General features: G+C 36.6%; 1 protein-coding gene across 5 annotated transcripts; it reads left to right on the forward strand.

Moving 5' to 3' along the window:
• The first annotated feature begins 309 nt into the window (after positions 1-309).
• On the forward strand, positions 310-8457 carry LOC149778518 (uncharacterized). 5 transcript variants are annotated; one of them, XR_016415344.1, is made up of 5 exons: positions 404-434; positions 6050-6154; positions 6477-6668; positions 6794-6974; positions 8006-8457. XR_016415344.1 is itself a non-coding variant. In XM_089938487.1 (5 exons), exons 2-5 carry the CDS (start codon positions 6064-6066, stop codon positions 8157-8159), a joined length of 495 nt encoding a protein of 164 aa, XP_089794613.1. In that variant the 5' UTR covers positions 404-434; positions 6050-6063; the 3' UTR covers positions 8160-8457. The 5 variants fall into 5 exon arrangements, 1 of the variants encoding a protein (XP_089794613.1); XM_089938487.1 differs by having other exon boundaries at positions 6477-6545; XR_016415345.1 differs by lacking the exon at positions 6050-6154 and having other exon boundaries at positions 310-434; positions 6477-6545.
• The last annotated feature ends 6922 nt before the right edge of the window (positions 8458-15379 follow it).

The following is a 15379-nucleotide window of genomic DNA, read 5'->3' on the forward strand; positions in this document are numbered from 1 at the left end:
ATAGTGGCCGCCAGAATACACATCAAAGTAACATGAATTTGTACATGTACACATTTTATACGTGACGGATCTACATATTAAAGTAAGAGAGATTCGTACATGCACACATTTTGCTCACAAGTGTACCTGACGGATCAACACATTAAAGTAACAGAGATTTGTACATGCACACATTTTGCTCACAAGTGTACCTGACGGATCAACACATTAAAGTAACAGAGATTTGTACATGCACACATTTTGCTCAATGTAGAACCAACTAACATTCCTTGCGAAGTAATAAATTAGAAAGAATAATTCGCCTTTCTGATAACCTCTCGGCTTATTTTTTTGTTCGTCTGAATCTAATTACACTGGTCTCTATGTTAGCAAGAAAGCGGGAGAAAACATAAATCACAGTTATAACAAAGTTGTTCTCAGTTATAAGTAATCATGTGAGTACATCTCTCTCTCTCTCTCTGTACATACATACATACATACATACATACATACATACATACTGTGTCTTATTTTACTGTAATTTTATGATGTTTGGTTTGCTTGTTTGTTTTTGTTTCTCCATCCGATGTGAGCCGTTGTGTTGCTGCAGAATGACGTCATGACCATGGTAACCTCATTTTACTGTCATTAGTCGTGATCAAACACAGTACGTGACATATTTGTACTCGATTCAAGAACATTTTGTTCTGAATGTAATAAGATTGAATAGTTTTATTTTTTTGAAGACTCTGAAATATATATTGGTGCTTTGTAAAAACTGACCAAGTATTGGATCTACATACAGCATGTAATATAATAGTTATCATTACCGTGAGCAATGTAAAACTATCTGTTCAACAATGCTTGTAGTTTTATGACCATGCATACAGCGTTTGTACTTAAAATTTATACCTTTGCATCAATAACTTATGTCTTTACAGTGTCAGCTTTAAGATTCCATAAAACTGATATTACTATTTGTGAATATTAATCTTACGGTTTTATTCTTCTTGCTTAAAATAAATTAAAATAAAATAAAATGTTTATCATCTTGAACTGGACCAAATGCCAAACGTTTTTGATTTATATGGAGACTTCTTGGCTTATCATTAAATACCTCTTTGACTTTTAAGTCATGCACTGTTGTTAACTTCATATTATTATTATTATTATTATTATTATTTAGGCCGCATATACCTATAAAAAATTCCGAAGAAATTGACGACACGGTGATATCTTTTCCCATCCCTGATGGAGAACTGTTATTGGAAGATTTACGTATGCAATCTTTTTCTGTTGATGTACACATAGCTCAATATATATATATATATATATATATATATATATATATATATATATATATATATATATATATATATATATATATATATATAAAAACAAGATGGCCGCTACCGCTTAACCAGCTTGAAGCAGCTGTTCCGTTTCTTAGTGCCGTTTTCATGATATTTGTGCTTGTTGCCTGTTTTCAACTACGTTATTGTGTTCATTATGTATTGGCTGTTAAATTCTTATGTCTTTCTTCATCTCCTTGTTTTGGAAATGAGAACAATTAGACTTTTTCTCAGCTGTCGTGCTCCACTGTTTTTGAACAAGCCGCCATCACGTGATAATCGCCAGTCAACCCGTTTATGTTACGATGGACCCTCATTAATTGCTTTAAATGATCCGTCCTTGGCTCTCCACACTACATTGTGCTCTAGAGCCTAGACTAAACGAACTGGGACTACAGTGATCATTACCAAAATGTAAACAGAAGCGAAAAAAGAAACGTTGTTTCAAAGCTGGCCGGCGTAGAACAGGAAGAAGAATTCTAGTTATCTCCCTTATTTCGGCTCAACAATTAAAACAAAATTCGACCGTTAATTTAGATAACCTAATTCAAATCCCTATTAATTCGTCAACCTTTGTGTCAACTATCCAAGAGATACCTCTGCGTATTGCATTATTCAATACCCATTCAGTAGGACCACCGGAAAAGCGCACTGAAATAGTTAATTTTATCAATGACCAGAATATTGACGTCTTTTTCCTGACAGAAACATAGGTAAAACATCAGGCGATGAGCCCAAGTGTGTAGATCTAACACCCACTGGTTACTCCATCAAGTCATTCCCCCGTAATTCTCGCGGAGGTGGAATTGCTGTAATCACAAAGAACTCCATGATAAAACGTCTTAACCACACCACAACATTCAATTTCGACCACGCATCGTTTAAACTAGTCCAAACCACACTCACACTTGAGCAAAGTTAGTCCATTTATTCTGCCTATACCTCCCTCCTCCTAGTAGAAAAAACAAGCTGACCGACTCTCTCTTTTTGGAGCAGTTTTAGAATCTCCTGGACTATAGAAATTCGATAGGTGGCAACCTGATTATTCTTGGAGATTTCAACTTTCACTTTGACTGTCCCGGAAACCCAAATACATCAAAACTTATAGATTCCATTAATGTTTCCAACCTCAAACAGTTAGTTAACAAACCCACCCATAAACATGGTCACATTTTAGACTGGATTCTTCATAGACCTGACGATAACATTCTATGGTCCTCCCTGGTATCCCATGAACTATCATCAGATCACCTCTGCATTATATGCCATCTTGACGTATCAGTCCCTAACTCTCCACCTTTATCTGCTACTAAGAGAAACCTCCGTATGATTAATAGAACCAAACTAATGCACGATATCCAAGCTAACATAACAACTTGCTTACCTCCTACTGCAGAACAACTCGATAACTGCCTGCGTTCATTGCTTGACAAACATGCCCCAGCTACTAAGTGCAGAGTATCAATTCAAAAGTGTTCTCCATGGTATAGCAGTGTTAGGGACCAGCTTCGCACTGCTAAAAGAGAAGGCCGTAAAGCTGAGAGACTTTGGCTTTCCACCAGACACTATTCATAAACAAATCTATGAAGCCGCTAAGACGAATGTCACAAATATAGTCCATGCAGCGAAATCAGCCCACTATACTACTAAGATCATGGAAAGTTCCAGCTACAAAGTGCTCTTCGAGATTACTAACAAGCTAATGTCAAGGAACAAATCTACACTACTTCTAACTACCTTCTCTCCAGTCGACCTTCCGGACATGTTTGCAAATTTCTTCCTTGACAAAGTGCAAAACATTAGAGATAATTTTGACACCACAATTGCAATGGACTCGTCGTCACCATGCAGTTGGGATACAGAATTTGAGCGGCAACCATTAGCAGCATTTGAACCTGTCTCTATGGATTTTGTACGTACAATCCTGATGATGAGTGCACCAAAGTCATGTGAACTTGATCCAATTCCAACATCACTGCTGCTTGAGTGCTTAGATCCAGTACTGCTTTCACTAATTGATGTTATTAATACCTCTTTTTCATCCGGGGAATTCCCATCATTTTTCAAAACTGCCATTGTAAAGCCTCTGCTCAAGAAACCAACACTAGACCATAACGATTTAAAGAACTACCGCCTAGTTTCTAATCTTCCATTCATATCAGAAATCTTAGAAAAGGTTGTTCTATCCCAGCTTGTATCTCATCTGAATTCAAAAAGCCTTTTTAGCAATGTACAATCTGCATATCGCCCTTACCACAGTAGTGAAACTACTCTTCTAAAAGTAGTTAATGATATTCTCTCTGAGTTGGATAGCGGAAAGATTACAGTCCTCACCCTCCTTGATTTGTCTGCAGCATTTTACACAATAGACCATGATATATTACTTCACCGTCTCCAGCATGTATTTGGCATTCATGATACAGCCTTATTGTGGTTCAAGTCCTACTTGGTCAACAGGACACAAATTGTATCTGCAAATGGAATACACTTCAGCCCAGTTGATCTATGTTGTGGTGTTCCACAGGGGTCTGTTCTTGGACCTGTTATCTTCATTCTGTACACTCAGTCGCTCTCAAGTGTCATAGATCACCAACTGTACACTGATGACACCTAAATATACAAATCTAGCCACTCATCTGAAGTTGATGCTACCCTCCAAGGTGTAGAGAGGTGCATTACTAATGTGAAATCATGGATGACATGTAACAAGTTGCAGATGAATGATGATAAAACTGAGGCCATTCTGATCACAACACAAAGACTTTCTCATTCACATCCTTTACCTCAAACAATAAATATCAGCAACACCAATATTAAATTCACACAATCAGTACGAAACATAGGTGTTACTCTGGACAGTACTCTCACATTGCACCAACATGTCATGAACATATGCAAGGCTCAATTCGCAAATATCTTTCAGTTGATGCAACTAAAACACTTGTGTGTTCATTAGTGCTTTCATGACTGGACTATTGTAACTCAGTTCTGTCTGGTTCATCTCAATATCTGCTCCAGAAACTTCAAAAAGTTCAAAACACAGCTACTCGGATCGTACGTAGAGTACCACGATCAGAGCACACCTCCCCGCTGCTCTGTACCCTACACTGGCTATCCATTCGATCCAGAATCAAACACACAATTTGTTCTCTGTGCTACGTTTCACTGTCGGACTCTAGTCCAACATACCTATCTGACCTCACCCATGTGTACACACCAGCAAGATACTTACCCTCCTCTTCTGACAATCGTATACTCATTATTCCCACTATGAAAACAAAGTCACATGGACAGCGTTCTTTTGCATACCAGGGCCCAGCAACGTGGAAATGAATTGCCCACTGAACTTAGACACAAAGACACAGTGATCACATTCAAGAGGGCTCTCAAAACTCACTTATTTCGATTGCAAGAACAAACTCAAAGACCTAATAATGTTTCCTACCTATTCTAAGCATGTTTTTTATGTTTTCTAATTTTATGGTGTTTGTTTTGGTAATCATATAATTATGTTTTTTATCTTATAGGTGTTGTCTGATGTTGTAAAGCGCTTAGAGCTTCTAAAGATTAGGCGCTATACAAAGTCCTCATTATTATTATTATTATTATATATGCATAGTATGTACACTGTATAAACGATGTGCCACGAGATATACATTTTTCATTAAAACGATGCTTGCCGAGTTTCCTTTTAATGAAATATTTATACAACGGGTGGTATATCACTGATATAGCGTACATACTATACATATATTTTTTTATATCACATCACTTTGAATGGAGTTACGATATGCTGCGGGCAACTGTGTATTGACCGAGTAAATGAAATCTTCACATCCTTGCGAGTGTGTCCGCTACAAAATGTAGTTCGATGCCTTTTGTTGTTGTTCACAGTCACATATGCAAATTGATAAGTTGATTGTTTTCTTTTGGAATTTGTATTTTTATTCACATTTATTAAATCATTGTTTGTATTGTAGGAAGCACATTTCATTCTATTTTCTCCCTCCGGTATAAATATTCCAATGGAGACAAACAACTTCACATTCTGTGTCGAAACAATGCATTTCTCGAACCTGAAGGTGGATGGAATAAAGCAGGGCGAGTTGTTCTGGCCGTCCTTGGCTCCACTGGTGAAGTTCATTCAATGATTTAGTTTACAAAACGTGAATAATAATGTTCAAACTATGTTTACATTGATACATATTTCAACTATACAAACATTCTCTTTATTGTTTTATAGCATATTATGCACATTAGTTTAACCCATTCTTTGAAACGTAGTAGAAAATTGAAGGGTAATCCTGAAGGATAACATTGTAAAATAATATTGCACACTTATCTTGTGTTGAAGTATATTTTCGAACTGAATCTCTAAGTGTGTTTGGTGGACATTTACGAGGTTTCATAATTAACTCTTCCTCCCTCTCTCTCTTTCTCTCTCTCTCTCTCTCACACACACACACACATACACACACACACACACACACACACACTTTTCTTGCAAGGTCGTCTACCAGACGTGCAAACAGAGAATGAGACTTTAGATGGTGAAACATCTGCAATTTTTAGCAGCAGACAAACGCTGTTTACCGACAGTACGGAGGAAATTCAGTTCCAAGAAAACATTCGGTTTCCCCTGGAGGTTAACTTCCTTGGAGAATGTGCTTGTGATCTGGGAGGTCCTAGAAAAGAGTTCTTCTTTGTCTTCGTTACAGAGTTTAATGAGAGGATGCTCACCTGCGAAGATCAACGGATAATGCTGAAAAGTGAAGACGAATACATAGCACGTCATCATTATTTATATGCCGGAGTGTTGATTGGTAATAACATTTATGAACAATATAATGAATTGTTTACATTTATCTTGGTGCCTCAAGAAAAATAATGTCAAAATAAAGACGATTTTCAGGTAAACCTGTTTTAGAAATTGCTGTATATGATACTGAGTACATTAGTATTCAGCGTATACATCGTTTTGTGAATAAAACTGACTATCATTGTGCTATTTGCTGTCAAACATTATACAATGTACTCTGAAAAAGTAACTTTACCTATTGACTAAAAAAAATATCAGTATTTGTTATATTTAACATACGTAGAACGTTCACGATTTGTACGAAGTTATTCTTTTTCCTTTGGTAGGGTTGAGCGTCATACGAGGAGGGCCAGTCGCCTATTTCCTTTACGGTGTCATTCAAAACTCTGAAGAAGGTGATGCATTATCCCAATTTAAATCAGGACTGAAAAGAACTGGTATTTATCAAGTAACTCACTGTTAGTGTCTTCATCTCCATAGTGCTGACGGCAGACTTCCAGAGAAATTCTTTTTGACATGTAATTATAAAACACGTTACAGATGCACAATGTTACTGATTTGCTTCTGGTATTTTGATTGAAACTTACGGATGCAGCAACTACTACTCCAATTTATTTAAACAAGATTTTTTTTTTGGTTTCAGCTCATCACACAAAAAACACTGTTAGATATCTTTTCCGGCCAAGTTCATCACCCGACCAGATGACCGTCAACCGTTTGTTACACCTATCTAAAGTCGTCTTCGCACAAGAAGGTAGCAACCGTCAGCTACTGGAAGAAAATGTGTATCGCCATTTTTGTGCGATGCCTGAGAGAAGTCTACGGTAAGTTGTGGAAAGCATTTTTGACTTTTAAGGATACATACAGTAAAGTTATAATATTATTTCAGGCTACATCTATTCACCAATGACTTCTCCATAACCACATGTGTGTACCGTAACCAAATTTGTCAGAAACAAAACATTAGTTTTCGAGAAAATGTTTCATCTACATGGTCCAATCATCAGACTATTTACCGTTCTCCGCCTTGACCGTGTAACAAAAGTTCATTTGTACTCATACTGGTTCTCCTTTAGGTAAAGCGGATTTTTCGTACTTCTGATTTTTGAAATGTCTTTTTGTTGTAGTGTCGTACTTGTTTCATAACGTTTTTGAGCATTGCCAAGCAGAACATTTCTTCTTGATAACTATTTGTATAATGTTTTGAATGTCTAACATGTAATATGCAGTGTTAATCTCAGACTGACAATTACCGAACCTATCATGCAGCCCAATTCACGAATGAGATAATCCCTGTGTCTCACTTGGACTTCAATATCTAATAATACACAATTAGTAACAAATGTTCTCTGTAAAAAAATAATATTTCTTCTTTATTTTTTTTATATAATTATAATTCCCTTCATTTAAAAGACAAATCCTGAACAAAAACTTAATGGCAGTATAAATGACATGAATGAGATGCATATAACAAATCTCACAAGTTGATTTAAATATGTATTGTTTATAATTTTAATAGCACATCGACAGAGTCAAATATTTAAAGTCAAAACAAGACCACTATACGTATTAGCCCGTATTTGCCGAAGCATATGACTCTGATACTAGACACACACCATGAATAGACCTGTTAAGAACATTGAAAGTACAAATGCTCAAAAAGTTTATGCCAATAATTTACAACATTGTTATGATCGTTTTTTTATTTTATACATTTGCGACAAAAGATCCACGTTTTAGTAAATACGTCTTGACATTAATAATGACATTTGAAATAATGCGTCATAGTAAAAGCATGCAAATATTACGTCATGTGCGAACATCACTACTTACGTTCATATCTCTGTCTTTTCAGGTGGAAGACGAGGACAGGTCACAATATAGACAATTCCCAAATTCGCATCAGGGGCAACCAGAGAGCAACTTTTTTGATTCAGCGATTCAGCATGAACCCAACCATCCAATATGCCAAAGTGATGTTTCCATCCGCGAGCACATCTATTAATTAACTAATACTACCTGTTGAAATTGTTGATTACGAATTATTTGATATGGAATTTCTGAACGACTTCTTTGGGCTTGAGTAGGAGAGTAGGATGATATATTTGTTGTACTTAACTCACTGTATTGTATCAATAGGTAAGTCCTCGGTTACTTCTATGATACAAGAATATGCCTTGGATGTATGACTGCACAATAATTTACAGAAGAAAATCGTACATTTTTTCCCGCCGGAAAGTTCTCGGCAAAAGAACAACAACAAAGAAGACAAATAAACAACAATCTATTCAGACCACTTCAACAATATCTACGACTCTGTTTGTCTGTAGAATAAGTAAAGCAGCAGAGAGGGTGAACCCACCTCATTTTATAATCGTTATTATGGTAAACTAAGGCTTATACAAAAAACAAAAAAAACAAAAAATACGCTGATAACGTGAAACCGAGGCTTTTAACTTTCCGAGAGTCTCCTGGGGTTAGGTTCCTGTTCCTTTTTTTTCGCGTCGTCGTTTTCGAAAAACATATCGTAAGTTTTACTACGTTGACGCGTTATCGAGGTCGCACCCTCTCTGCTGCTATCCAAAAATGTTATGAAGACCTACTCGGTATCGTGACCGCGGGGATAACTGAGCCTGACTAAATAAATTTCTAAACTTAATTATGTCCATATCTCCGCTGCACCAAGTCTGATGAATATTTCGCAACGTTTATGTATCAACTCCGTTAAATACAGCAAGGATATTACAGTTATCTCTGATCACTTTTTGTATTTGTGTATATCGCTGAGTAACATAAATCACATCTGTGTTTTTATGTCTACCGCGCGAGAATATTCTAGCTGGATTTGACTGTTTGTCTAGCATCACATCATCGTATACAACTAAATTATTAATAAACCCATCGAGGTCATCTACGGATGGCGCTTCACCGATATCGGTAATAAATTCAATAACATTATCACCGTTTCCATCCATCAATTTTGCGTTTTCATTAAAGTCTTTCAGTACATCACTGCATCGATGGTCATTTACAGATGGAGCTACTAAATACAACTTATCCCATTTCAACCATCTCTTTATCAAATTAAGTAACAGTTGTATCTTACCAGACCCAGATGGTCCAATAATGATCATTCGGATAGAATTTGGTAATGCTGGATGATGCTTGACTGGCTCCTGATTTCGTGTCGCTGAGAATTCAATTGTATCCATGATGTAGTAATATAATAAATAATATGGATTTATATTGTGTGAAATGCAGAGCGCGTACTCCCACAAACGGATTAACAAGTATTACAACAAAAAATAACAAATCAGCAGTTACAGGTAAGTGTGAACGATGTGGCACAAAGAAATTTAAATTTATTTCTAATCCAAACAGTATTAAAAAAAGGAGGTGATATTACCGCGAAGTTAACAAAGTTACCATGAACTCCATGGGCTAAATACCCAGGAGAAAAACGTCTCCCAGGATATAATTATTGTGGTCCTGGTACTCGACTTGATATCCGACTTGATGATCAGGATCAACCAAAACCCGGTGAGTATCCAGCAAACGCTCTTGATAAAGCGTGTCACGCTCATGATGTAGCTTATAAAAGTAAAAACCTACAAGATAGACATATTGCAGATGTAAAATTAATTCATGCATTAAATTCCATTAAAAATAATGTTTTTAAAGAACCATTAGCTAACTGGTTGGTGAGATCTGCAATTGAAAGGTAAACTAGCATTAGGAGCCGGTAATTAATCAACTGATTATTATTATAATGGAGTCGATTTATTATAGCCCAAGAGGATACTGGAGGGGTAGAGCAGCGATTAGTAAACTCGCTGAAGCAGCAAGTGTCGAACGTTCTACTGCTGAAAAATGGTTAGCACGACAGGCAATATGGAAAATTTAGCTACTACCACCTAAAACAATTCAGTACGCACATTTTGATGTCAGCGTGCCAAACGAAGTTCATCAGGCGGATATTTTGTTTTTACCACATGATACTATTAAAATTGGTAGACGTCGATTAACGTACAAATACGCGTTAACTGTCGTTGATGCTACAAGTAGATATAAAGAAGCAGAGCCACTAGCAACAAAGACAGCAACTGAAGTAGCTTCTGCGTTTGAACGAATTTATCAACGTGGACCCTTGCAATAGCCACAGCTGCTACTAGTTGATCCTGGCAAATAATTTCAGGGGGCAGTATTATCGCTGATGAAAAAACATCATATTAAAATCAGACGAGGACATAATGCAAATCATCGTGATGAGGCAATTGTTGAACGATTTAATCGAACACTTGCTGAGCGGTTATTTGGATATCAGTATGCGAAGGAAATAATTCAAGATAGGAGATCTCGCGAATGGGTGGCAAGATTACCAAGTGTGATAGCTGCATTAAATAATGAAATTACTCGAACAACTTCTATGAAACCTATTAGCGCGATCACAAAAAACATATACCAAAACAGCGACGTGATTTTTCAAAACAGCCAATATTGGGTAATGTGACTGTAAGATATTTATATAAACCCGGTGAACTTGAAGGTGGTAAAAACAGAGCAACTGATCCTATCTGGAGTATTACGACACATAACATTTCAAGCGTGGTAAGATGCACGGGTAGATCCGCAATCTACAGACTAGATTCAACTGCTCCTCAACGTGGATTTACCCGTGAACAATTACAGGTAATTCCTGAAGACACACAATTACCACCGCGATCACTTAACTAGCACCTCTACGTCGTTTACACTCAAGACAGGTCAGGATCACATTTTCGCGCGTTTGACCAAGACTGCTATCTTTTCTATCCACGGTAAATTGTCTTGGATCATTATTTGAATATCGCCACAACATTACTATACTACAACTTGCACAATGATTATTCTGCTGCTGTTTCAACGCAATGACAATTCAATATCGAGATCAAAGTCTCGTTGTTTTTTTTTTGTCACTTTGTTTATAACCAGTTAATTTTTTCCTTACTATATCACTGTCATCGAGGGCATCATTGATGGTTTTTGTAGCGTCTATGAAAACTCTCCGGAGCTGAGATATTCTTCTGACTCGAGACACGGCAAGATAAACTAAGTTTGACCATTCGACACGATCATCGACAATCCAAACTCGCGTATCAGAGATGGTTAACCCTTGCGGTGAATGAATTGTCATTGCGTATCCTTGAAGATCTTAAATGAGTAAACTGAGGTGACTCACCGTCAATATAACCAACAATTGTAACTAATCGTGTTCCGATAGACAAGTAGGCGTTCTGTCGACTTACAAATATATCTCTCTTTGTTGCATCGGCGATTATAAAATCATATTCAGCATCATCTAGAATTAATCGTGCATAACGTCTTTTATAATCATATGCCCCGCCTTGAGTAAATTTACCGATTATTCTTCTACCGAGATCTTTTGCGGTTTTATCATCATCAGGTGGTGGCAACCAAACTTCGGTTTGAGGACGGTATGGTATAATTACCTCACTTACAATCAACGATATTAATATTTTCCAATCAGGCATATATATTAATAAATCTATTGGTGCCCAAAGTTTTTTTCTGAAAAATGCCTACCAAACCAAACATAACAGATCGGATGAAGACCCTTGGCAAACTCAAATGATACAATACGAGCGAATCCAGTTAGATCAAAATCAGATAGGGGTCCATTTAGATACTCTAGTCATTTTGTTTGTGGGGTGTCCAAATCTTTTAAAATATCCAGAACATTCTCCGTCACCAAGACAACATCCCGGATAACACGCGACCATATCAACCGAGATAACGTCGCTGTAATTATACTTAGTATTCCACAATCCACCTTGTAATTATTCACAGCACGTCCTCGAGAAATTCAAATCGTGTTGGCTTCCACAAATTTTTCTCTCTTGCAAAGTGAGATGCAACTGACGGAACGGTGAAACAATTATTTAGTAATTGTTCAGTATTTTCTGTTGAAACTTTCTGCGCAAGATTTTTTATTTCTTCGTGGAGAGATTCTTTACGATATATTTCGCCGTTAGGTCGTATACATTGATCATATATTTCATCATCGGAACTCTTACATAGCCATAATGATACAGGATCGATTTTACTTATTTCGTGAATAAAATCAAACATATTTGCCACCCCAGAGTTATGGGGGGGGGGGGGGTAAAATATTACGGTCCAATCTCTTGGAAATATCGTTACTGCACTAGTCCACGCGTGAGCATTATGATCATCGATATTTATTGGAGCTCCTCCCTTTTTATAAAGTCTCGAATCGTATAGAATCTCTTCTGTTATCGTTGCTACTTTTATTGGGAATTTTAGTGTTTTTTTCTAAATTATCGACATCATTTGTTGTAGCTTCGATATCCTTAACCGATTCAGCCCATTTGTTTATTTTTTCACGTCGTGTATCCGTTAACCCATTTCCACGCATCGCGTTTGTAAAATGTTTGATTACTCGTTCGGCTACACATGTCAACTTTGAAAATCTCATTGGTGCAAGATCATTAATGTTGGGGTTATCATTTAGCTGATAAATTCCATAAATAACAGCGGTCATAGGATACGCTTGAGCGTAATATGGTCTGTCAGTTCCAGTCAACATTCCTGGCTTGGAATTTTTACTTAGCACAGCGGTTTTTCCATTAGCAAGGACAGAGTCATGTTTGTCACTGATAATCCACTCAGCTGGCACAATAAACTTTATTCTGAAAAAATATCTTTGATCCTTGAGATAATCAATAATCTTTGTGGCCCGCTCATCGTTCATTCTAGCATCAATGACTTTGTTGACACTTTGGTGTTGCGTATAATTTTGAATGTCGACCACGTGTGAGATGCCCCATCATCACGAAATTCTTTTTTAGCATCCCTGATAATATTAATCAGATTATTCGTCGGATCAACCAAAGCTCGCCCCCTCAAGTCAGGAGTTCTTCTGTAAAGATCGAATCTGGATTCAGGAAACGAAGTTTTCCAGGGCTTGATTGTGGATAATCTCTCAAATTCTTCCATATTATATTTTAGACAAGTATTTAAATAAATTTTTTTATATATACAATGACTTAAATAACGAATCAGTGCAAGTACTTGATGATATGGTCTTCAGCTATTTGTAACAAATCTTGCGCAGATGAATTCTGCGGACAGCATTTGCAAAGCGTAAGATGAGGGAGTCTTGGTCCAAAACCGTGTTTACGGTGTGGTGTTGGAGTTAGATGGAAAACGCAGTTGTGTCTGCAATGTGGTGGTAAAAGATATTGAGAAGTAAAACGATATAATGATATAAAAAATAAAAACCCTGACTCTGTCAAGAATTCTGCTCTTAATAAAGTTATAAGAGCTCCTGAAAATTATATAACTAGATTTGAGGACAAATTATAATTTAGACAAATAATATTATATTTAATGGAGCAAAAAGAATTTGTCAGACATCCTATCATCAAGAATTAAGTAGCATCTCGTGATGATGTAATCGAACACTGGCAGAGGACAAAACCCAGTTGGCACTGTTGATAACGCTGGTTATCTTAGATTCAACGTTGGGATCAAGAGGTATTACATTCATAGATTTATATTCGAGACTTTTCATGGGGTGATCAAAGATGGTCTTGTGATTGATCATATTGACGGACAAAAACTCGATAACACAACCTGCAAGCTATCACACCGAGCGAAAATTCTGCACGTGGAAATACGGAAGATGTAAGACTATTTCAAAGAGGGCGGTTAAATTCTTAAATATTGAAACCAGTGAAGAAATAATATTTCAATCGATGAATACGGCTGCCAAGTATTTCGGTATTAACTCGAGCGGGTTAGAAAGTCATAAATAGAATCTACAAATCAGCGTTTTCTCAGAAGGATGAACAATGGATTTAATTTGAATACCTCCCGTTTGTATTAGATACCGACAACATCCTTGAAAAACGTTGTCTCGATAAAATCAACGGGGATAGATTGCACAATAATATTGACTTGTAAATAAATATCTTTATTTGTGGTTAATTCTCTCTTCGGGAGTTTCTTGTGTCAGGTGTTCCTAAAAGTCACAGAATCTAATGGTTGGAAAAATATCAAATCGATTTTTGAAGGAATTGTTTCAAAACAAAAGACAGACCTATTACTATAATGTAAATTCGACAAACACGGAAGTAAATGACTACAATCTTAAGAACGCGGTTGACATTGTATTTCAGGGAAGTATCAGTTATCTCCGTTGATTTCTATCAAGGACTACCTTTAAAGGCAGGTGTAATCTTTTATTAAGGATAAATGATGTTTTATTTTCAGAAACAATATTTTCGTTTTATTGAATCCGTCGTATTTCCTGTTTAATCTATATTTTTTGCGATTATACTTAAGAAAAAATGAGAATATAAACAGCAGAAAAGCCACACCCATCGCGTGAGCTACTGTTGGTTTTCTGAGTATCAGTTAGCTTATATATCATAGAACCCGTTTTATTATTCGGGTTTTTCTCCTGATTGCTCGAAACTCAATAGACAAACACACCTTTCCACCATGTCAACACGTGGTGGGTGCATTTCTGCACTCTTCCGGGGTTGATTTGGGGTGTGTGTGCAAAATATATTGAGCGTGGAGAATGACCCCAGAGTATGTCGTGCTGTCCTTAATTAATTTTAAATATTACATGTACAGTGCCGTCCTTACTGTAAATACTATATGTACTGTAGCGTACTTGCTGTAAATACTGTAAACACTACGTGTACTGTGCTGTCCTTACTGTAAATACTGTATATACTATATGTACTGTGCCGTCCTTACTGTAAATACTACATGTACAGTGCCGTCCTTACCGTAAATACTGTAACTACTGTAAATACTACATGTACTGTGCCATCCTTACTGTAAATACTGTAAATACTATATGTACTGTAGCGTACTTACTGTAAATACTGTAAACACTACGTGTATGCCGTCCTTACTGTAAATACTGTAAATACTATATTACTGTGTCATCCTTACTGTAAATACTACATGTACTGTGCCGTCCTTACTGTAAATACTGTAAATATTACATGTAATGTGCCGTCCTTTCTGTAAATACTGTAAATACTACATGTACTGTGCCGTCCTTAGAATTAAGATTGTATATACTACATGTACTGTGCCGTCCTTAGAATTAAGGTTTACTGTAAATATATCTCCCTTAGCCTGCTAGACTGTCATATGGCAATCTAGGAATTTCACATGGTGATTGTGC

The sequence above is a fragment of the Sinohyriopsis cumingii genome, chromosome 17, assembly GCF_028554795.1.
Source record: "Sinohyriopsis cumingii isolate HCF-2022 chromosome 17, ASM2855479v2, whole genome shotgun sequence".
Taxonomy (NCBI): Eukaryota; Metazoa; Mollusca; class Bivalvia; order Unionida; family Unionidae; genus Sinohyriopsis; species Sinohyriopsis cumingii.